General features: G+C 43.7%; 1 protein-coding gene across 1 annotated transcript in view; it reads right to left on the bottom strand.

The window, feature by feature from the left end:
• Positions 1–1,773: 1,773 nt before the first annotated feature.
• The window catches only part of RNF24 (ring finger protein 24), a 66,649-nt gene continuing 42,923 nt past the window's right edge, over positions 1,774–25,499 (bottom strand). The window contains exons 3-6 of the mRNA XM_059705636.1: positions 23,065–23,107; positions 20,612–20,653; positions 8,096–8,175; positions 1,774–7,389 (exon numbers count right to left, since the gene is read on the bottom strand). Of these exons, the coding sequence (XP_059561619.1) occupies positions 7,251–7,389; positions 8,096–8,175; positions 20,612–20,653; positions 23,065–23,107 (304 nt within the window). The 3' untranslated portion in view covers positions 1,774–7,250. The remainder of the gene's footprint in view (positions 7,390–8,095; positions 8,176–20,611; positions 20,654–23,064; positions 23,108–25,499) is intronic.

Raw genomic sequence — 25,499 nt, 5'->3', positions numbered from 1 at the left:
CTTTCCCTCACAGCCACCACCGACAGAGCTAGTACTCTTTCGCTGGAACATAGTCGTGTTTCTCGAGCCCCTCTTGTCCCAGCCCGGCTCTGCTTACTTGGGCGGAGAAGGTAGAGAAGGGGAGGGAGCCCGAGCCATTTCTAGTGGAGACCCAGGCCCCACCTCCTGTGTTGTGGGTCCCGCCTGTGTTTTAGAGGCTGTGCCAGTGCTTTACATGGGTTGTTTCATGCAGCTGTTGTGATCACAACTCAGCAAACCCGCCTGAGCGCACACAGGCAGAGACCCCTCTCCTTTCTGCATTTGCCTTCTACCTCCGAGGGCCCAGTTGCCACTCACTTTGTGGGTGGTTCTTAGCTCACACTGTCACTCCATGAGAGGGTCTTGCTAGGTCCACTGAGTCTCCTTACTAAATCTAACAAACATTTATGTCCTCGCTTTCCTCAGTTCTAACACAGTGGATCTCTTGCTTTTCCTTCTGTCTTCCAGACCCCTTTGTCTCAGCCAGCTCCAGGCACAGTCCTGATTCCCCTAAGCAGTCATCAGCACTCACCTTGATTCTGACTTCCAAGGTACTATGCCCAGCACCTCCTCTGAGCTCCAGTCCTAAGGCAGTGACTCCTTCCCTTCTTTCTACTTGTCTATCTACAAGGCCATCCCTACACAGAAGTATCCACATCCTTTCCCCTGCACTCCCCCTCATCTTCTTCACTCCCTCCAGCTTGAGATGCACGTAAACTCAATCTCCACTCACCATTGCCACCACCCTAGTTTAAACCACTGCCATCTTATCTCAGCAGTTGTCCTTTGCAATCTGCCCTCCAGATGGTAGCCTGAGGGCCCTACCCCACGCTCCCCACTAGAGGCCCACACGAAAATGGGAGCAGTAGATGGCCCAGTGGGGACAGGTGGATGGTTAGAGGGTTGAGTATTGGGATGTGATGATAGGATATGGGGGAGGAAGTTTCTATAAGGGCATAAGCTTATTGGGGAGGCTTGGTTTTGAGCTGTAATTGATACCAAATAGCAACTGGATCTTTGGGTTGTAGATAACACACCTAAGAATGATGGTGTATGTAGGTGGGCAAACTGTAGGTGGGGATTTAGTGAATACCAAGGCAGAGTGAGAATAACAACAGTTGATGGGCAGAGAAGGGAAAGGCTGCGAAGAAAACTGAAGCGAGGTCAGAGGGGGCTGCTAGCGGTCTGTTGCTCAGGAGACGGGAGAGGAGGCCTTCAGACACCTGCATTGAGGGTTACGAGGAGGCCCAGAGACGGCCTCGAGGGGAACAGTTTCCCCAAAGCTCTGGGGCAGAAGCCGATCGGTCTGCGGAAGTCCCAGCGAGGGTTGGTGAGGAGAAATAGCAGCTACCACAGGGTGACTTTGGACCAAGAGATGTTTTTTTCCTTCCTAATAGAAGTTTATTTGCAGGTCTGGGGTGTAGGGAGAGGTGTGAGGAGTGGCCTCGTTCTGACACTTTACTCCCGAGACTAGTGCCTGCATTTTGGAAACTGCCTGTGTCCAGCCGCATCTGCAAAGCTGAGGCCAGGGGCAGGTGAGGCCTCGGCTTCTCTGCTTGCCCCCTCCCTGTGGCCTAGTGCTTTACTCGTCACCTCTGACCTGCACTCCACACGGGGGGGGGGGGGCACAGGCCAGGAGCTCCTTCATCACAGTCACCTGTTGCTGTGTCCTACTCACCTTGACTTTCCCACTCTTGCTACACAAGCTTAGGTGGGGCGTGAGTGTCCACCAGTGGATACATGATTAACATTAAGTAGTTTTCAAAATCTGCTCTTTATTTACATTTAAGTCAATTACATGCATGTTTTATTTTTTTAAACAAGAGTAATTAGCAAAAAATGCATTAAAACTTTAAAATAGCAATTAAATATACAAAAATATAGCTTACAAAAAACTGCGAATGTTTAAAAATATTCTGCTGCAGAATTCTTAGTGTACAAACACGTCTATGAAACCTGAGGCTCAGCATTTCATAAACCTTTTATTGAGGGAGTTACATTATGTCTAGTGAATGAACCCCAGTGGGCTAGACTACATGGCTAAACTACCTTCCTTCCTGGCAGTGATCTGTTACCAGAGACAATGATCAGGAACACTATCTTGGAAGACGGTGTCACCAGGAGGGACTTCAACACTGGTCCCATCTGCCTCCTTTTTCTCTCGGAACCTGGGAGGGAAGGAGCAGACAGGGACGGTGTGCAGCTGGCCCGAGGTGCTGATCCACCAGGCTTGTACTGGCACAGGAGCTACATCAAAGTACAGACACGTGCCTTAATACTGGCAGGCCCCTTTGTGAGTACATGCCCCTAGAGCAGGCGGGGTGTTCTCCTTGTCCCTGTAGCCACAGAAGTGAGCCCTGGATTGGTAAGCAAAGATGCTGATGTTTGGTCTAAAACGGAGAAAACAATTAGCATCTTGGAACAAGTGGGCTCTAAAACAACTGGAAAACTGACCAACCCTTTCTATGTTCCTCTTGATACTCTCAAATGGAAGCACATTAATCTTATCTACTAAAGAACCATGACCCAGCATATTCTAGTTATCAACTGCAAATTTCACCTAAATTTATACACTTAATTTAGACATGTCCTTTACTCAAGTTCTTAACAGCTAACGTGAAAGACTAACCCAGGGCCAGAGATTCATCACATGACAGAAGGGTGGAGGTTCCCTGCAATTCCTTTTCAAGTTTCAGGTCAGGGGCACAAAAGCACTGTGAATCCTGGGGAAACTCTGGGTGGCAGGACACTGGGAGGTGGGTGAGGACCAACAGGCACCAGTCCATGACCCCATGGCTACCTAAAGGAAGCTTTAATTTCCATATCCTCTAGGGGCAAAAATGAACTTAAAAATATTTCTTAAAAGGTGGGGAATGTCATTGAGTGAAAAGTGTTGGGCTAGGAAAAAACTAGGGGAAGCATTTTTTAGAGTGGGGAGGGAAAAGGAGCCTGACCCATGTACCCGAACATCTATGATTGACCACCTACTTGTTTAGCAACATCTGAGACAACTGCCTCACAAGATAGAAAGGTGCCTCCGCCTTCAGTTGCTGCTGCTGCTTGAACTCCTGCCTCAAAAATGGGTGCTCGCCTAAGAAAGCGAGTTGTGAAGAGACATCACTGCTGCACTCAGGCTTCCCGTGCAACTAGCCAAGATGGTGTGGGGCAGCTTGTCCAGGTGGCTGCAAAATTGCTGGGCCTGCACTGCTGCTCTTGGCTACAGAGCCTGCTCTTGTGTGTCCTGTCACAGATCAGCAAGTCTGGAAACTGGTTGTGCTCCCGTCATCTGGACATGTGTGATAGGAGTCAGGGAGGGACTGCAGTTTCTGATTTGTTTAGAAAACTAGAATTCCAGTGTGCTGCAATCAATAATAAAAAAGCCATTTTCAAAAGGAATGTGATTGTAAAAGGATCATCCCCCATTCTGGGCTCACCTTTTACAGATATTCTGACTTCTGGTACAGCTCTTCCCATATGAATAGGAATGCTCCTGAATGTACTTCAGTATCACATGAGCAAAAGAGAACACCCCCCCCCCTTCCACGCACATATATACATACACGTGTGTGCACTTGTATATACATAAATGACCTCTGGGAGGATACATAAGGAGCAAAACTAGATGCTCAAGGGGTGAGAAGCTGGGCTTGCTGGGTCAGGGATACAAGGAAGACTGGTTTATGAACCATGGGGAGGGATTACCTATTCAGAGTTAAATTTAAAAAGATATCCACAGTGAGCAACCAATCAGTGAGCACTGTGCAAAGGCAGATGGAGGTGAGGGGAAGAGGAAGGGAGCCAGCAGACCTGGGACAACAGGAGCCCCACATGACCTGCGTGACAAACGTTGCCCATTATCAGCTCCCATGACTCAGATCTGTCACCTGCCAGGCTCTGGACACAGCTAATCCTTGCAAGGGCCAGTAGATAGATACCAGTATAGTCCCTGGGTGATGGGCAACTGACAGAAAGGCACCTGGCTGGTGAGTGACAAAGATGCTTCAAATCAGTCTGGTCACTTTTTCTGTCCAGAGCTCTGGGGATGCCTCCCAGTAATTTCTACAGTCATTAAGAATAGCTTTACAGAGTGGGATGAGGCCATGGAGATGACAGACTTTGGAGTTGGTGTGTGGAAAGGGCCTGAGGTTAGGATCCAAGGGGCTTGGCATTGGGGAAAAGACTCATTTGTCAAGACATGTGAAGAACTGGCTATATGACAATGGTGGGAGGTCCCTGGTATCCCTCAGCCCAGATGCCCTCACCCATGGGCCACCTGTTCCAATCTGGTCATTTCTGTCTTGTCCTGCTCCCTTCCAGGAATAGGCCTAACCAACTCACAGTCTCAAAGTAAATATAACAACCAAGAACCAAGTCCGGCTGGTTTCGTTTCATTTCTAAAACCAGGTGAACTCCGGGCTGAGTTCTAGTCCACTAACCCATGGCACACAAGTAACGTCCAATCTTGGGGCTGCTTAAGATGTGTTAAGTAAAAAAAAAAAAAAAAAAAAGTTATTAGCCAGTGGCCCAAAAGCAGATCAGAGTCCCCACGTGTCTACAGATTATCGAAAGGTCACCTACTCAGACAAATGTGGACAGCAGCCTCACTGTGCGCTGTGAGCCTGAGCCGAATGTATTGAGGGATCCTTGCCTCATTCTTTAAAAAAAGTCCAGATGGAAATTTACCTTTGTCACACAGTGCTGTGACTAACCGCTGTTAGCCACGTGCAGTACAGGGAAGTGCTGGAGGAGGGCCCAAATGTGGGTGGCAAATGCATTCAGGTTGTGTTGCTAACTGCCAAGTGACAATGGCTGTGCTGCAAAAGGACACCACACCAAGAAAGGGGAGAAGACTGAGCAGAGCGGGCACTCAGCACTTCAATGTCCAGCCCCATCGGAGTGGAAATGATGCATTTTTAAAAGCCTCCCCACATTCACAAGTGTTGAGGTCATATTAGTGGCACCTCCTGGGGCAAAGCAGACCCACTATGGTGCCAAGTGGAGAGGGCACAGCCTTCTCAAGCTTTCCTCCAAACTGGCGTTGCACCTCTGGTCCAGTGCATACCAATGACCGCTGCTTTTAGCTGTGACACAGTGAAATGAATTAATGAGCCTCCCTATAAACACAGGGACTTGGTGAAGCTGCCTCCTTGTTACTGACACAGGGACAGAAAAAGGCTGCAACTGGAAGGCTATAATCCTACAGAACTGAGTGGAAGAAATCTGCAGTATAGAGCACAAGCATTCCTCTGAGGGGAAAAAATTCTCTTTCTTATTCGAAGCCCATAATGACAAGATGACATTTGTCTCAACGCCATTCCAGGGAAAATGATGGGTTGGTGGTCATTAACTAGGCTAGTCCAGAAGCAAGCCTACTTGGTCACTAACAATATTTCACTGTAAACTGGGTGCTTTGCAGCATTCAACTCTATTATGCTACAGAGAATGCAGAAACGGGGTGAAAGTCCAAGTGTACAAATAGTTCTTTTCATGGGTGCCAAACAGGCTAAGGCTTTCATATAAAAATATTCCACACTTTACTTGCCCTGTTTAAGAAACAGTCCAGTCGGCATACCATAGGAATACCATACACTAGGTCACACGGAAACAGCCAGTTCTGACCAAGTGGACTGTAATTTTCCAAACTGGGTTCTGCCCAGCACTTTCCTGGGCTGACAGGAATTTTCCTCACCCTTTGACTGTAGCTACCTGAGCCACGGACAGGCCCCCTTTCCCATTCTAAGACGGCAGAGGCTGGATTCCAGAAAAAGTTCTTGGATAAGTGCCATCATCAGAGTTGCCAAGCTTCCTCCATCTCTCCATACCATGCAGACAGCATTTCCAGTGAGAAGCCGTCCTGAGGGAGCAGAGGCAAAGCTGATGACAAGGAACCCATCCCTAGAATGGAAGGAGATGGAGAACAGGGCTGTGGAAAAGAACTACAAAGTTCTTAGCTAATTTATACAATATTCATGAATCTAAAGGACTCTGAGTCACTTCTAGAAAAGTTGGACAGAAAGAGCCAAAGAGTAACATGCATTTCTCTCCTATAAAGATACTTGCAATAGCAATTAGTTTTCGCAAGTCTGAATACTGAGGCACACACCAGTGAGTGAACAGCCCTGCAGGAGCTTCCTGAAACTATTTACAATTTCAAGTGGGTCCCTGGCTAAAGAATTACAGAGGGATCTTATTTGGGATGTTTTAAGTTGTTAAAAAGTCAATGCCAGCATTTTTTCTGAAGTAGGAAGAGAGAGGGCAAGAAGGGGAAAGAGGGCCAGCATCCTCCTGTCTCAGCAGGGCCAGGAGGACTAGCCATTCTCAGCTGTCTGAGGGCTCCCAGGGGCTCCCTCCCAAGACAGTGAGCCAAGACCAGCAGCTATGCTGGAACCACACTGTGAATGGGGGAATGTGGACAGCTCTCCAGGGCCCCCTGGAGCACACAGGGACAGCAAGGGCTCAGAGGCCCAGGCCCACTGGGGCCCCTGATGGGCAGCTTGGCTGTGCCTCACTGGTGAGGTGGGTGTGGAATAAGAGGAAATGGCTTCTGACCAGGCCTTTCCAAGCGCATCTAATGTTTTTAGCTTAGGTAACTTGATAAGCAGATGTTGTAAAACTGAGGGAGAAGTGATGGTGAGGGGCACTGTAACCAAAGTCCTTGGGTTCCAAGATGATTTTATCAAAGGAATATAAGGTGAAAAGCCTTTGTTGGCACTGTCTCACCAACCAGGCAACCAGTCGTGCTTCGGCTGAGGTAACCACTGGTTTTGCTTGGCTCAGGGGCTGCCGGGAAGGGTTGCTGCTGCTCAGACATGCACAGTCTGCATAGAAGCTCATCTGTCCATGGGGCGGGGTGTGGGTGGCTTTAAAGACCTGCCCTCAGTTCCTTTCTCTAGCACTTGTGTTTATCTTCCCTTCTGCTTGACAAAAGTCACCTGACATGGAGAGAAGTGTCTGGACAACAGCATATAATTGAGTTGGCAAGAGACTCTCATGAAGCTCCTTGAACCAAACCTGCAGGCTCATTTAACTTCTCTTCTCTTGGCGTGGGACGTGGGTACTGTCAGCTTTGGTTGTCACATGACCCAGAAGTCTGGGTCTTAGCTGGCCCAGGAGTTTTTCATGAGGCAAAGGAAGTGGCAGCTGGTGCCTGGGTAGAACAGCCAACACAGAGCATGTGTGTTCCGCCTGCCTCTGTGAGCGTGGGTCCTGCAACAGTTTGATCCTGTGGTGAGCTATACAATGTTCTCTGCCCCTGGCAGGGGCCCCTGTGGGGGTCCACGGTCCTGCTTACTGTGCAGCTGGGCCAGCTGCAGAACTGGCATGTTGCACAGTGGACACACTTTCCGAACCTCCAGCCACTTAATAAGGCACCTGCAGAATGAGACACCACAGGAGGGAAGACATCAGTCCCCTGCCCACAGCACACCAGCCCGCCCACCCGCCCACACATTCTGCATGTTGAACACATCTGTTGCCCAGGACAGCCAGGTCCTAACGAGCTCCACCCTCCACGGAGAACCCACTTTATCCTCTGGAGGAGCCAGAGCTCCAAACATGCTACCCCCTCAGTCATCATGGTTTCTTAAAGGAGGAAGTACAGTGAGGGTGGTGCAAAGTAGGAGAAATGACACTTTCTAATAGACATGCAAAATGCATAAAATTGCAAGAGAAGAGGAATATGAATATGTTTGCAAGAAGAGGGAGGAGAGAGCCCGACACTACCATTTACATTCAGACTCATCTATCTTGATTTAAAATAATTACAGTTTTGATTAACGTAAGTTTTTTGGAGTGGAAGTTCTCATTAGAGCATTCCATTAAATAATGGTTTTATAACCTGGGCTCCCAGGAGGTGTGGGCTTGTCTGGCATTCTGCCCAAAGTCCTGCCGCGGTGCTCGTGTTCCACAACCCCAATTCCTCCGGTGCCATGCACACATACCCTGCCCTGTAGGGTGCTTTCTGCACTGTAGACCAATCATGAAGCCTTCAGGCTTGTCTGGCACTATTCCAAGCCCACAAGTAGGTTGATGTGCCTCAAACTCAGGCTCCCTTAAACAGTTCCATGCCAATACTTACTTTCTGTGGAAGGCATGCTTACACGGACAAATCCCCAACTCATCTCGAGGCTTGAAGTCTTCTAGACACACGGCACAGAGCTGAAAGATAAATTCACAGATGAGGAAAAGTGTCTGCTAAGCACTCTCCCAGGTCACAAAGTAAAGTGCAGGCCCCTGAGGCCCAGCCATTTGAAGGGGTTTACAATGTCCCTCAGTTTAAGTGAAAGAAAGGCTGACTGGGCAAGGCCTTCTGAAGAAGAGCCTCCTTGCTCTTCCTGTCACATGTCTTCAAAGATGAAGGGCAGGTGGCAGAAGAAAGCAAGCAAAAGGCAGTTTCCTTTGCTTTAGTGAATCAGAAGGGTCTGACTTAGGTGAGTCCTCACCAGCTAGGCTGGACATGATGGAATCTGCCTGTGGTGTGCCCAGGGGCTGACTTTCTGCAGGGGTGCTCTGCCTGCTCTGCAGCATAGCTTCTGACAGGGACTGCTCATGCCCCGGGGCAGGCCCTGGGGCTCTCCTTTCTCTGGTAACATGCCCTCACTCTGGCACTGTCCTTCTGTCAGTATCTGTCTTTGTCATATAAAATGTTATGCAAGCCTGGCTGGTGTGGCTCAGTGTTTGAGCACTGACCATAAACCAGGAGGTCTCAGTTTGATTCCTGATCAGGGCACATGCCTGGGTTGCAGGCTCAATCCTCAGTAGGAGGAGTGCAGGAGGCAGCTGATAGATGATTCTCATCATTGATGTTTCTATCTCTTTCTCCCTCTCTCTGAAATCAATAAAAACGTATTTTTAAAAATGTATTCAAGAGTCTCTGAATTAAACTGGAGAAAATGTGCAAATGGGGCCAGGACAGCTGACAGGTGGCCAGGCTCCACAGCTTTGAACAGGCTTCTCCTTCACACCCAGAAGCTGGGGTTCAGCCAGCACTTCTTGAGCACTTACCAGTGTGCAGGGACACCAACTATCACCACTTTTACCCATTTTACAGATGAGGCAGAAGCTCAGAGCAAACACCATGTTTCCTGAGGCCAGGCAGTTGGTGAGTGTGGCTGGGCTGGGTCCCAGGTCTCCTGCACTGATGTGCTGTATTCCTTCTCTCTTGCTTCCCTGTCCTGGTTCAACCATGAACACTTCTTGCCCAGACCGATGACATGGCCTCTCTTTCACTTGTTTATAACCTCCGACATGTAACCCAGTCTTCTTAGGTTACGTGACAGGACATGTGGTTCTTGGTGCCCCACAGCCGGTGCCATGAATGTTGGCTTTCCAACATTCTTCCCTCAGGGCCTTGTGTTTACAGCAGACAGGATCTTCAGGAAGGGGAGAAAGAATAACTATCTTATCAGACTTGGCATTACTGCCAAGACAGTAGGAGAGCAGGGAGGAAGGCAGGACCACTAACCTTGGCTTGGACACCCACTAGCTGCGTCATCTCTGCCATTCTGATGCCTCTCCAGCTCTGTTCCTTCATCTATGTAACGTGAGGACACTACCTGTCCACCTCCTTCTTAGGACTGTTACCAACTCAGGCTGGTGGGACCAGAGCTGAGGAGGCAGTACGGCAGTCTACCAATATCAGTGACTTTTATCCCAATGCTGCAATGGGAGCACTATTTTCAAGCCCATTTTACTCTGGAGGAAGTTTGAGAACACGCTGTTGGTAAAGATGAGACTCTAGCAGCTCTAGCTTTGCAGTGACCTTTTGGGACCTCAGCTTCCCACCTGTAAAGGGGGAATGATGTTCCCATCTCCAAGCTGTGTAATAGGCCTTATGGCCTTAAACACCCAGCTTCCCTCCCTGCACAGCCTCCGAAACACGGTCGGGACTGCTGACTCCGATCCAGCACGGATCCTACCAAAGGACAAGAACTTGACAAGTCACTCATTTTTATTTGCTTATTTTTCCAGGATCCCTCATTCTAAAACCACAGTCACCTGAAAAAAAAGATCCCACAAGATAAATTCTGACATGTTAAGTGCTAAAGGGACCAAAAGTCAAGGACAATCACAAAGAGAAAAGCCTCGGGTCTGACTTCTTAGAAGCTCCCTGAAGGGTCAAATTAATTTTATAACTAAAAAATATTTTTTTTAATTGAGTTTTTACAGAGAGAAGAAGTAAGAGGGAGAGAGAGAAAGAGAGAGAAACATCAATGTGAGAGAGAGAATCCAGTTGCCTCCTGTATGCACTCTGACTGGACAGGTGCCCTGACTGGGAATCAAAATGATGACCTTTGGGTGTATGTGATAATGCTCAATCAACTGAGCCACACCGGCCGGGGCCTAATTTTACAACTTTAAAGATCACATTTTGCAAATGAGCTTTACTTTCCAATATGGTGTCAGAGCAACTAGACATCCATAGGCATAGAAGCATGACATGATCCCTAAAGCACAGGCAATCAAAGGGGAAAAAAAACTGACAAATTGGACTTCATCAAATCAAAACTTTTGTTTTGCAAAAGACCCTTTTAGGGTAAAAGATTGGGATAAATATTTGAAGATATTTTATTTTGTAGGCTTTTTATTACTGAGCTGTAAGAGTTATATATTCTGAATACTAGACTCTTATCAGACATAAGATTTGCAAATATTTTTTCCCTGTGGGTTTTCTTATCAGAAAATCATAAAAAAAACCAGAAGAAAGTGGCACATTTTAAAAGTGGTAAGAGAAAAGAACTGTCAACCCAGAGTTCTATATCCAACAAAAACAACCTTCAGGAATGAAGGTAAAATAAAGATATTCTCAGATAAAGGCAAACTAATAGAATTCATAGCCAGCAGATCTGCTCTATGAGAATTGTTAAAGGAAGGTCACTGGACAGAAGAAATATGACAAAAGTAGTAAACTTGGAACACTGGAAATAAAGAGCAACGGAAATGATAATTATCTAGATAAATATAATAGACTATTCTTCCTGTCTTAAATTCTCTAAAATATATCTAGTGGTTAAAAGTAAAAATATTTAACAATGTCTGATGGGATTTTCAATGTATATAGATATGCTATAACAGCTATTGCATAAAGGGGAAAGCATAAAAGGATCTATATGGATATAAGATTTCTACATTCCAATTGAAGTGTGAAAATATTGATTCTTTTTGTAATCTCTAAGAAATCACTAAAAAATTATACAAAAAATAGTCAAAATCACAATAAATAAAGAATACTAAAAATGTTCAAGTAACTGAAAAGAAGGTAGGAAAAGGAAAACAAAGGAATAAAGAGAGGAAAAAGTGGAAGACGAATAATAAAATGGTAGACCTAATTCTAAATATATCAACAATTGCCTTGAAGGAGAAACCAAGATGGCAGCATAGGTAAACACCGGAGTTTGCTGCCTCGAACAACCACTTCAAAAATACAACTAAAAGACGGAACGGACATCATCCAGAACCACAGAAAGGCTGGCTAAGTGGAAGTTCTACAACTAGGAGGAAAGAGAAAAGCATACCTAGACTCAGAGGAGGCACAGTGCTGAAGTAAAATACTAAGGTGCGGAGGTGCATGTAGAGCAGGCTGGCAGCTGAGGGCGTGGTGGTTGTTTTCAATCGGGAGGGAGTCTCAGGCTCTGAGCTCCAGTTCCGGGCAAGACTCATACGGGAGAAGCGGGACTGTCTTGTATCGCTCAGAAACCTAGGGCAGCTTTCTCTCCGAGGGGCTTGCAGCGATTACTGGGACACTGAGAAGCAGAGCCTCTGAGGGCAAGACTGAGAGCAGCCATAATTGCTAACCCCGCCCTGTTGATCACGTGGGACCCACCCCGCCCAAGCCCTGCAGGGAGACTTTTACTGGATAGCCTCATGCAAAGGCTAGATCAGCACCTCCCTAGGGATCCAGGAGCCAGGAAGCCCAGAGGTCAGAGTGGGACCATCCAGTTTGCAGCTCTGTGGAACCATAAAAGACACACTCAGGGGGCAGACTCAGTGAGCACCAAAGCCCCATCGAAGCAAGTCTAGCCCCAGAGGGGTGTCTCTAGCACAGAAGTTCTCCCACTGCAGACACAGCTGATTCTCACAGCCAATTGGCCTGGAGGGCAATTCCTCACAGTGATAACTACAACAATCAAGGCTTAATTACAACAAGTCTGTGCACACAGCCCACAAGGGAGTGCACCAAGAGTGTCTACCTCAGGTAATTGGGACACTTAGCACAGAAAGGCACTCTATCGACACAGCGAAGCATAAAAAATGCTGAGATAAAGAAACAGGACACAAACGACAGAATTGGAGGAAAGCAAACTGCTGGATATAGAGTTCAAAACCACACTTTTTTTAAAATTATTATTATATTTTATTGATTTTTTACAGAGAGGAAGGGAGAGAGAGATAGAGAGTTAGAAACATCGATGAGAGAGAAACATCGATCAGCTGCCTCCTGCACATCTCCCACTGGGGATGTGCCCACAACCCAGGTACATGCCCTTGACCGGAATCGAACCTGGGACCTTTCAGTCCGCAGGCCGACGCTCTATCCACTGAGCCAAACCGGTTTCGGCCAAAACCACACTTTTAAGGTCTTTAAAGAACTGTCTAGAAGCCGCCGATAAATTTAATAAGGCCCTCGAAAAGACTGGTGAGACCGCCAATAAATGTAGTGAGATCCTCAAGAAGACTGGTGAAACACTCGAAGTTGTGATAAAGAACCAACTAGAAATTAAGGATACACTGACTGAAATAAAGAATATTATACAGACTCCCAACAGCAGACCAGAGGAGCGCAAGAATCAAGTCAAAGATTTGAAATATGAAGAAGCAAAAAACACCCAACCGGAAAAGCAAAATGAAAAAAGAATCCAAAAATACGAAGATAGTGTAAGGAGCCTCTGGGACCGCTTCAAGCGTACCAACATCCGAATTATAGGGGTGCCAGAAGATGAGAGAGAGCAAGATATTGAAAACCTATTTGAAGAAATAATGACAGAAAACTTCCCCCACCTGGTGAAAGAAATAGACTTACAGGTCCAGGAAGCACAGAGAACCCCAAACAAAAGGAATCCAAAGAGGACCACACCAAGACACATCATAATTAAAATGCCAAGAGCAAAAGACAAAGAGAGAATCCTAAAAGCAGCAAGAGAAAGAAACTCAGTTACCTACAAGGGAGTACCCATACGACTGTCAGCTGGTTTCTCAACAGAAACTTTGCAGGCCAGAAGGGAGTGGCAAGAAATATTCAAAGTGATGAATACCAAGAACCTACAACCAAGATTACTTTATCCAGCAAAGCTATCATTCAGAAGTGAAAGCCAGATAAAGAGCTTCACAGATAAGAAAAAGCTGAAGGAGTTCATCACCACCAAACCAGTATTATATGAAATGCTGAAAGGTATCCTTTAAGAAGAGGAAGAAAAAGAAAAAGGTAAAGATACAAATTATGAACAATAAATACATATCTATCAACAAGTGAATCTAAAAATCAAGTGAATAAATAATCTGATGAACTGTATGAACTGGTGATTGAAATAGAATCAGGGACATAGAAAGGGAATGGACTGACTATTCTTGGGGGGGGGAAGGGGTGTGGGGGTGAGGGAAGAGATTGGACAATAATCGTGCACCTATGGATGAGGACAGTGGGTGGGGAGTGAGGGCCGAGGGTCGGGTGGGACCTGGGTGGAGGGGAGTTATGGTGGAAAAAAGAGTAACTAATGTAATAATCTGAACAATAAAGATTTAATTTAAAACAAAACAAAACAATTGCATTGAATGTAAATGCTCTACACACACCGATTAAAAGATAGATTTGCAGAGTAGATCAAAAAACATTTCTCAACTATGTGCTGCATATAAGAAAACTCAGTTCAAATATAATTATACTAGAGGCCTGGTGCATGAAATTTGTGCACTGGAGAGGGGGTGTCCCTCAGCCCAGCCTGCGCCCTCTTGCAGTCCGGGAACTTTTGGGGGATGTGAAATAAGCCAGTCAGAGAAAGACAAGTATCACATGATCTCACTCATATATGGAATCTAGTGAACAAAATAAATGGGTGAACAAAATAGATATAGAGAGATAGAAGCATGGAACAGACTATCAAATCTCAGAGGGAAGGAGGAGGTGGGTGGGTGGGTGGGAAGAGATCAACCAAAGAACTTGTATGTATATATGCATAACCCATGGACACAGATAATAGAGGGGTGAAGGCTTGGGGTGGGGGGCAGGTGTGGACTAGAAGGGGACAATGAGGGAAAAAAGGGAATATCTGTAATACTTTCAACAATAAAGATTAAAAAAAGAAATAAATGAGAAGACATAATATGTTTATAAATTAGAAGACTTGACATGGTTAAAGATGCCAATTTCTCCCCAAGTGATTTATAGATTTAAAGCAATACTAACCAAAATCCCAGCAGGATTTTTTTTTAAGATATAGGCAAGCTGATGCTAAAATTTACTTGGAAGAGCAAAGGAACTAGTTAAAACAGTATTGGAAAAGAAGAATAAAGTTAAAGGAATTACACCACTTGATTTTAAGACTTACTATAAAGCTATAGTAATTACGGCTAAAGAGATAGACAATAAATCAATGGAACAGAATAGAGAATCCAGAAACAGACTCACAGAAATATAGCCATCTGATTTTTGACAAAGGTGCAAAAGAAATTTAATGGAGAAAACAACTACTCATCATAACCAGAGCTGGGGACATTGTGGTGAACAAATTAAAGAATAAATGCAAACAGCAAGTAGATGACAGACTAATGCCAAGACTCTCAGGCTTCACCTGAAAAGCCCCAGATCTGACAACAACTGTTGTCCCCATTGGCAACAATTAGCTAGAATTGAGTGCTAGCAACTCCCCTCACAGTACGTGCATGTCCCAGTGTGTCACAGCTTCCATGGCACCTGTTTCTCTTGACCCCAAGATCCATCAGATGCCATTTATTATCTCACTTGCATGGTTAGAACTAGAAACATGTTTTTGTTTTTTTTAGAAATGTGTTCCTCTATATTTATGTTTCTGTTAAAAGGTGGAGGAAGAAAAAAAAGGGTAAACTATGAGTTTTAAGAGAGGATATTTTTCTTTATAGAAAGACAATATATTATCACTAGAGGCCCAGAGCACAAATGGGTCCCTGGGCGTGGCCTGCGGGAATAGGGCTGAAATCGGCATCCAACGTCCCCCAGAGATGTGGTAGTGCGTGAAGTAGCAGGCGGCTGGGAAGGAGCTGCTCCTGCTCATCCCGGCCCCACTCAACCCGGTCAGCTGAGCATCTGGCCCCCGTCTTCCACTGCAGCCCCTCGCATCTCCTGGTCTGCCACACCCAGCTATGGAGAAGTGTGTTCCTAGGGTGGAGCTCCCGTGGCCTCGCTGGGGGTGCAGACTGAGGCTCAGAGAAGTGGGGTGAGTGCCCAAGGGTAGCCCAGGGCAGATTGGGGAGTCGCGGTAGCTGCATGGCCAGGCTGCCCACTTTGTGTGCCTTCCTGCAAGTCCTGGGGCGGCTCCAGTCTGATAGGAGGAGGTGGGTGCTAGGGATGGAGTTCGCAGTCTCTATATTTTTTTTTAAAAAAAGAGACCACGAACTCCATATTTTATTGATTTTTTTACAGAGAGAGAGGGATAGAGAGTTAGAAACATCGATGAAAAGCATCGACCAGCTGCCTCCTGCACACCTCCTATTGGGGATGTGCCCGCAACCATGCCCTTGACCGGAATCGAACCTGGGACCCTTCATTCCGCAGGCTGATGCTCTATCCCAGGGGTGGGCAAACTTTTTGACTTGAGGGCCACAATGGGTTCTTAAACTGGGCCAGAGGGCCGGAACAAAAGCATGGATGGAGTGTTTGTGTGAACTAATATAAATTCAAAGTAAACATCATTACATAAAAGGGTACGGTCTTTTTTTTTTTAGTTTTATTCATTTCAAATGGGCCGTAGTTTGCCCACGGCTGCTCTATCCACTGAGCCAAATCAGTTTGGCAATTTGCGGTCTCTTTTTTCCTTCCCTCCATCCCATGGTCCCAGCTACCTGGGGAGGACGCGGCTGGAGGGGTTGATGGGGTCAGGATGCGTGCCTCCCTAGGGAGCAGTGAAATTTGGGCAGATAGCCTGGCCTCTCAATGAGAACTGCAGCTTAGCCTCCTCTACTTGCAATCTTTCATAGACTAATCGCCTGTTTCTCTTTTCGTCTGTCCAAGTTGACTGCCCCCTGGTGGTCAATGCACATTACAGTGACCAGTTGACCAGTCGCTTAAGCTTTTATATATATATACTAAAGGCCTGGTGCATGAAATTCATGCACGGGAGTGGGGGATTTCTCAGCCTGGCCTGCACCCTCTGGCAATCTGGGACCCCTCGGGGTATGTCCAACTGCCAATTTAGGCCTGATCCCTGCAGGAATGGGCCTAAACCGGCAGTTGGACATCCCTCTGGCAATCCGGGACTGCTGGCTCCTAACTGCTTGCCTGCCTGACCGTCCCTAACCACTTGCCTGCCTGCCTGATCGCCCCTAACTGCTTTCCTGCCTCCCTGATCACTCCTAACCACCTCTGCCTTGGCCCCCGCCGCAGCGGCTTTGTCCAGAAGTACGTCTGGAATGACATCTGGAAGGTCGTTCGGCTGTCCGGTCTAATTAGCATATTATGCTTTTATTATTATAGACTAGAGGCCTGGTGCACAAAATTTGTGAAGGGGGGGTTCCCTCAGCCCAGCCTGCACGCTCTCACAATTTGGGACCGCTGGCTCCTAACTGCTCACCTGCCTGCCTGCCTGATGCCCCTAACTGCCACCCCTGCCAGCCTGATCACCCCTAACCGCCTCTGCCTGCTGGCCTGATCGCCCCTAACTGTCCCCCCTGCTGGCCTGGTCGCCCCCAACTGCCCCCCCCCACCAGCCTGGTCGCCCCCAACTTCCCCCCCCTTCTGGCCTGGTTGCCCCACACAGCCTGCTGTTCAGTCATTACTGTTACTGTGACGGCGCCCCAGACAATTTGCATGTTCCTCTACTATTAGTATAGATGCTCAAATATGTATATATCACCCTTTAGCTTCACTTATAAGTGTTGCCTAACTCCTAGACTGGTAGGAAAAACATAAACAAAAAATGACATAAATAGTCACAGATATAGAGCTAACTGTCTAGGATGCTGTGGGAGGTAGGGTGGAGTGGGGTGGTGCCTGGGCATCTGAGTCTGAAAGGTCCCAGGAAGGTTCCCTTATGGGAGCAAAAGCCAAAAAGATCATGGATCATGTGATACCAGACCTCTCAGTGTATATACCAGGTAATAGCACCCTCTGAACATTCCATGACTTTCTCATTTACACGCTCTTCTGTGAGACTTCTTTTTTTTTTTTTAAAAAAATATATTTTATTGATTTTTTACAGAGAGGAAGGGAGAGAGATAGAGAGTTAGGAACATCGATGAGAGAGAAACATTGATCAGCCGCCTCCTGCACATCTCCTACTGGGGATGTGCCCGCAACCCAGGTACATGCCCTTGACCGGAATCGAACCTGGGACCCTTCAGTCAGCAGGCTGACGCTCTATCCACTGAGCCAAACCGGTTTTGGCATTCTGTGAGACTTCTTGAGAGCATAAATTAGTATGTATTTTATGCTTCTTTGTGTCTCTATGATTTAGTACAATGCCTGACATGTTTTATGTATTCAATAATTTAAAAATTATTTTTAAAATTTAATGTTAACTTATTTTCCTTCTTTAAAATCAAGAACATTGCATATAAAACTGACTTCCATTCGACCAATTTCCCCTAATCTTTTTCTTCTTTTCTCCTCCTCTGTGTGATCATTGTGTCCTTCTCAAACAGTAAAACACTTTGCAGATTGCATACAAAACCCATGAATAACCTAGTGTTTATTTCATTTTACATATACGATATAAACATTTATATCATCTTGCAACTTGCTTTTATCAAGATCCCATTAGAGAAAAAAACAACAACAACAACAACAACAAAAAGATCCCATTAGAGATTTTTCCAGGTTGATTGCTGTACTTCTAGATAGAACTTGTTCCTTAATTTTGCCTGCTTTATAGTACCTCATTGTATGAGTCACTGTATCAGGTTTCCTTTCTTTCCTCTCGCCCTCTCTTAGTGGGTGATCTTCCAGTGTATCGTGCTTTATTTATTAATTATGCTACTGATGGACACTTAGCTTGTCTCTGATTTTTCACTATTGTAATTATTCAATAACAGTATTCATACTGAAATCACTGTATAATTAGGCTACCCACACACAAAAGTTTGACAAAAAATAGTTTCATTACCAAAAAATGCAGCTGGAAAGAACCAAATGAATTGTGAAAAATGCATAATGCCTCTAAACACAAGCTGTAGAGCAAGGTTAGGTTTTCCAAGCCATAGTTTTAAATAGCAGGGGAAGGGTAAATCAGTAGCTTGGTCAGACCCAACAGAATTGAAATTGGTGGGTACAGCTGGGGTACTAACTCTGATAGACAATGCTGCCACACAGTGCACTTAGGATAAAGACTCTAAACCAATGGGTCAGACCAATAAGGAAGACTTCTATTCCTGACAAACCTGGTTATTCAATATTGCTAATGTATGTCAGAAGAGACCCTAAACAGAAAAGGGATCACTCTCTATTACTTCATGTTAATTTTGGCCATGTGCCAAAGTTAACTTCTGGGAAATTTAAAAAATCAAACAGTAATTGATGCTTGAGTTTAATTCAAGGTTAGGCCTAAAGTGCTGTAACATATCAATTCTGATTAAAAATATGCAGAAAGAGCAAAGGATTTCAAGGTGTTCAACAATATAAATCATTTTTATTATTATTCAAATAATTTCACAATCTATCTTTAAAGAAGAGATGGGCAATGTAGCTTCACCATAGTTAATCTAAGAAAACAAATATTACACGTGCAACTTTCCAAGTCCTTGTTTTAAACACCAACTCAAAAACTCAGAAAGAGAGAAAGAGAAAGGGCCCTAAAATTAAAAATAAATTCTGAACATTTGTAATTAGAGGCAACACAAGGCATAAAATTAGAATTCTTATAGACTATGTGTCTTAAGGTATACATCAGGACACACACACACACTTTTGTATTTAAGTTACAAAGCATAATTACATAGGGAACCCCTATGGACCACACCATGCAACCTCAACACAAGATAATCCCAAGGATATACCTCTCCCTGTGTGTTCTTCCCTATTCCACTACTCTGCCTCATCTCCCCAAACTCCTACCTCCAAGAAATAATCACTGCCATTTTTGTGACATTGGTAAGAAGGAACTACTGGGAACATTTTTAAGAGTGAAATTACTGCAAATTCACCTTGAGTAGAAAAACCAACATATCTATCTCCTATTCATAGAGCATTGACAGACAGCAGCATCCCTGCTGCTATGCGATCTTACATGGGCACCATCCCTATTAAAAATATGAGTTATGTTATTCTCTTAAAGTCTTCACACAATTGATTTTTTTAAAATATATTTTATTGATTTTTTACAGAGAGGAAGGGAGAGAGATAGAGAGTTAGAAACATCGATGAGAGAGAAACATCGACCAGCTGCCTCCTGCACATCTCCTACTGGGGATGTGCCCGCAACCCCAGGCACATGCCCTTGACCGGAATCGAACCTGGGACCTTTCAGTCCGCAGGCTGACGCTCTATCAACTGAGCCAAACCGGTTTCGGCCACACAATTGATTTTTATGACCTCATCCTCAAGTATTCTATTAAGCTGATCAAAATAAACCAAATTTTATTTATTTAGATAGTAATCCTCACCTGAGGATATTTTTCCATTGACTTTGAGAGAGAGTGGAAGAGAGAGGAGAAGACAGAGAGAGAAATATCGATGTGAGAGAAACACATCGATTGGTTGCCTCTTGCATACACCTCGACCAGGACCAGGACCCGGGAGAAGCCTGCAATCAAAGTGTGTGACCTTGACCAGAATCGAACCCAGGACCCTTTGGTCTGCAGTCTGATACTCTATCCACTGAGCCCAACTGGCTAGGGCTTTCCACTGATTTCTAGAGAGAGTGGAAGGGAGGTGGAGGGAAACAGAGAGAGAGAAACATGGATGTGAGAGAGATCGACATAAATTGATTGCCTCCTGCATGCACCCCGGGCTCCAACCTGGGCTGGGGATTGAGCCTGCAACTGAAGTATGTGCCCTTGACCGGAATTGAACCCATGACCCTTCAGTCCAAGGACCGATGCTTTATCCACTGAGCCAAACCGTATACGACAAAATAAACCTAATTTTAAAAAATCTTCACCTGAGGACATGCTTAGAGAGAGGATAGGAGAGAGAGAGACATCAATGTGAGAGAGAAACATCGATTGGCTGCCTTCTGTAAATGCCCCAACCGCGGATGGAACCCACAACCTGGGTATGTGCCCTGTCCAGGAATGGAATCTGCAACATTTTGGTGCACAGGGCAATGCTCAACCAACTGAGCTACTCTGACCAGGCTAAATAAACTTAATATTTTTCAACTTCTGAAAATAAAGATGTTTAAGCATACCACAGCATACCACTTTATTAGAAAACAGTTCAAGAAAAGATTAAAATACTTATTAGGCAACTTACTTCATGTAAATTCAGTTCTTTTACTTTCTCTTTTAATATAACCTGTAAGACAAAAAGTATGTTTTTATGCCCATTTAAGTCTGTAATTTAAAAAATTTCTCATACTTACAGTTTTCTTTGTATATATAGCTAATTTCCCCTCTTATTCAGTATTGAAGAGAATTTCTTTTACAGTTTTAGCACATTTTATCAACATTCTTTGAAATTGAACAATGATGCAATATTCTTCTGGAAAGCAATTTTATAGTCTCTTTGACAATAGATTAAATTTTGGGAAAAGACATTAAAACATGCCCATATAGACTAAGTACAAACACAGGGTAGGAAATTTACTGCCTTATGGTTCAGTAAAGCATAGCACTGACTGATGGGATTAATTAGTAATTATTAAAGATTAAAAAGTAAAATCAATCTTAATTTTAAAAGTTTTGCTCATTATTATACATCACTATCCTCAGAAAACTTTATCTCTAGAGTTATGTAAAGAGGCTTAAAACTTATCCAGGTGCTGTTTCTAATCTGACTTTGCAGTGACTGGATATCAGTTAAAAGGAATGCCAAATGACAAGAGGGCAAATGACTACTTAAATTGAAAAGTTCTGAGAATAAACTTAGCTTATTAGAATTATATGTCATCTTCAAGTGAAAAAACAGACAAGTGAAATTTGGGAAAAATCTCTATTTTGAGTATCTTATATACCTGAATCAAAAATAGTTTTGAGGGCAAATCACATTTTCAGAAATCACAACCAAAAGCTACCATCTAGCTATGCAGGAATGCATTACATTTCAAAGTCAGTATTTTTTAAGGATAATTTTTACCACATCTTGTGACTTTAATAGTTCTATCAGTCAATTTCACCTTTTAAATGATCAGCAAGGCCAATTTTACTTTTTAAAAAAATATATTTTATTGATTTTTTTTTTTACAGAGAGGAAGGGAGAGGGATAGAGAGTTAGAAACATCGATGAGAGAGAAAGGCACATTCCTTGACTGGAATCAAACCTGGAACCCTTCAGTCCACAGGTTGATGCTCTATCCACTGAGCCAAACCGGTTAGGGCCAATTTTACTTTCTAGTTAGCTTTTTTTACATACAAATATCTTGTAGGTTGTCAAGATCGTGAAAGAACTGAGACAAAAAGATTCAATTATTTAGAAAACTAAAACATTCCAGTCTGGGTATGAATCCCACATGAGACCTATAGGGAAGAGTGTGGGGTTACCTATGACATCAATGTCAACATCTAAGAAACTCGCCCATGAGCTCATATTTCAGAGACACAGACAAAAGATGGACAAAATGATATATAATCCTAAACTGGTGAGATGGTTCTGCAACATCATGTCATAAAGGTTAAAGACCAAAATAAGCTGCAGCTTGCCCCACAAAAGCTGAAGCTTTCCCCCCAAAGAGCTAAGAACAACAAATAATTTCACGCTTTGGTTCAAAAGAAAGGAACAACTAGGCCCACTGTTTGGTATCAGTGGTAAAATGTTAATGGATGACACATGTAAGAAAAAAAATTTTTACTTTGCTTTCAAGTAAAGCTAAGTTTATTACTTTAAAGAACAAATCAGTAAAGGGACAGTACAAAGGGGCAAGGGTTACCAGTGATGATCCAAGTAGACTTCTCATGGTATGACATTAGCTAACATTTAAAGTACAAAAGGGGAGGAGATGAGATCACTAGAACAGAGCTGGTCATCTCTGAGGAAGTTGTATGTTTTTAATGAGGGAGGTAAAAAAAATTATTTAATGTAATCTCATCTATATATATAAAAGGCTAAGTGACTGATCATACGTCCATCTGACCAACTGGCCAGTACACATGACGGGCACTGGCAATTTAAAAATAAATGTTGAATAGCACATATGTGATACATATAAAGCTCTTGCTAGCGCCAATCACACGCGTGTGTTTCTATCTGTCATCGTTGATCATGAATTTGGTTTGTTTTGGTTGACATTCTGAAGCTAAAGGAAAGTGGCTATTATGTCTTTGTTGTTATTATATCATGTTGTTATTTATTAATTTATATATTATTTTCATATACACTTTACTAATTTCTTTCATCTCTGATAGTTCTATTATAAAGGGAGAACAGCGATATTAAAATATTTCTTCTAATTAATTTCCTTTCAATGTGCATGAATCCATGCACTGAGCCACTAGTTTAATATAACCTTTAAGAATTATAAGCTACAACATTTCTCTATAGCAAAATGTTAGCTTAAGTTCCCTGTTAAACTATATTATTGTATCATGTGAACTTTCTATAACTTCAAATAATTAGAAAGAAGAGTACTTAAAGTTGATCTATTTTTACTGTAAACTGGCAAATAAAATGCTAAAATGAACACAAGTCCTAGTTTAAAATGAGTGCAAATCTGAGTTCTCATTTTTTGGGTACAAAACACTATCAAAGTCAATCTGAAGTAAATTTCTCACCTGTTTATAGGCATAAAATTCTTTGTGTGCTTGATGTCTTAGCCTAAAAGACAAATGAACAATGTGATATTGAGATTTCCAAGACAACAATTTGAAAAAAATACGGAAACTGCTAATTTCAGTATCAGTTTATATTATTTATGGTTTAAAATCCAGAGTCTTTATCCTGGAATACACCCAAATGACACATCTGTTACATGTCATGAGTAAGTGAACAGTGAACCATAGAATGATATCTAAATGTAAATTCAAGTAAAATCTCATTAAAACCAAATCTCATTAACACAACAAATATTTTAATGAAGGCTCAATTTTTTTTATGTTGATGATAGTCCACTTGTTTAAGTATTTAATATACATTTTTTATTTAAAATTTTAAGTAAATATACATCTAATAATTACAAAAACCTTAAGAATTCAGTGAATTAAAAAAATACACATACACATTTATATACACCAGTGTAACTATCACCTAGTCAAGATACACAACATTTACAGCACCCCTTCAATGACTTCTCCCAATCAATATCCACCCAGAGGTCGCCACTATCCTGATTTCTCTCATAGATTAACTAGGGGCCCAGTGCACGAATTCGTGCACCTTGAAAGGAACTGTGGGCTGCGAGGCTGCAGTAGGCACAGGGTTGGGTCTCAGCCCATCCTCTGCGACCCCGCCCAAACCCTCCCCCTGTCCCGTCTGCAGGCAGCCCTACTTCTGCTGCCACTGCTCCCACATGCTGACAGTGCAGAGCGATTGGGGCCAGCACTGTCAGTGGGTGCGAGTGGTGGCTGCTGCCCCGATTGCCCCTCAGGAGCAGGGGGAGGTGGAGAAGCCCTCGGGTGATCAGGGACAGCAGCTGCCGCTCACACCCACTGATGGAGCCGAATGATCGGGACTGGCGCCGGGCACCAGCAGCGGGTGCGAGTGGTGGTCTGGCACTGGCTGTGGGTGTGAGCAGGCCCAGCACTGGCAGCAGGTGCGAGTGCCGGGCAGGACTGCAGCACACAGGAGCAAAGTATTTTCAGTAACCACCAGAGGCTCATCCCAATGACAGCAACCGGCGCCCTGCCTTGGTCTGGTTCCCCCACTCACCCGCTCCACCATCCCATCGCAGCCAACACCTGCCATGTTCCGCACATGCCCCCTGGTGGTCAGCGCATGTCATAGCAACCAATTGTTCGGTTGTTCCGCCGTTTGGTCTATTTGCATATTAGCCTTTTATCATATAGGATGCTTGTTTTTGGTATACACTCTTTTGCATTGGCTTCTTTCAGCCAACAGTTACTTTTGAAATTTATCTATGTTGTTGCAGTAATTCTCTTTTTGACTGACATATAGTGTTCCATTGTATGAACACTATAAATATAATTTATTTATCCATTCTACTGTGGATATTTAGATTACTTCCAATTTAGGCTACTATGAATAAAGCTGCTACACAAATTCTTCTACGTGTCATTTAGTAGACATATAGACTCATTTCTGTGGAGTATATACCTAGGAGTAGAACTGTTGGTCCAAAGTGCTTGCACCAATTTCTACTCCTGTGGGTAAAGCATGAGAGTTATAGTTGTTCCACATCTTTGCCACTGCTTTGTAAGGTCAGTTCAAAAATTTTAAGCCAATCTAGTGGGTATTTAGTGGTATCTCATTTTGGTTTAAATTTGCATTTTCCAAATGGTGTGCAGAACCCTTTCATATGCTTATTCCCAATTGGATATCTTCTTTTATGAAATGCGTGTTTGATTTTTTTGCCCATTAAAAAAAATGAGTTGTTTACCTTTTTCTTATTGATTTATAGGAATTCCTTATATACTTTAGATGTGAGTCCTCTGTTTGGTCTATGTGCTGTAATTATCTACTCCTACGCTGGGGCATTTGCCTTTTCATTCTCCTAATGGTATCTTCTGATGAACAGAAGCTTTTATTTTAAATTAAGTCCAACTTATCAACTAGTCCCAATAATGTCAGTTCTTTTTGTGTCCAATTAAAAAAACCTTTGCCTACCCCCAGATCATGAAGATATTCTCTTGAAAACAATTTATTTTACCTATTACATTTAGATATATATATGATCTGAAATTAGTCTTTATGTATGATTTGAGGTAGAAGTCAAGGTTCTTTTCATCCACATGCAGATTTTTGTTTGACTCATTTATTACAAAGATCCTCCTCCCCCACTGCATTGCAGTGGCACATCTGTTGTAAGTCAGACACAATATGTGAGTCTGTTTCAAGAGTTTTTATTCTGTTCCATTGGTCTATTTGCCCATATTTGTATACTAGGTTGAACAGTGTCCCCTTAAAAATTATATCTAACTGGAACCTTAGGATATAACCTTATTTGGAAATAGTATTTGCAGATTATTTAATTAAAATAAAGTTATAGTGGATGTAGGGTGCATATTGGATTTAGGGTGGAAATACAGACACA

Source organism: Myotis daubentonii, chromosome 8 (genome assembly GCF_963259705.1).
Source record: "Myotis daubentonii chromosome 8, mMyoDau2.1, whole genome shotgun sequence".
NCBI classification, from domain to species: Eukaryota; Metazoa; Chordata; class Mammalia; order Chiroptera; family Vespertilionidae; genus Myotis; species Myotis daubentonii.
This window is presented reverse-complemented; position numbering and strand designations above follow the sequence as displayed.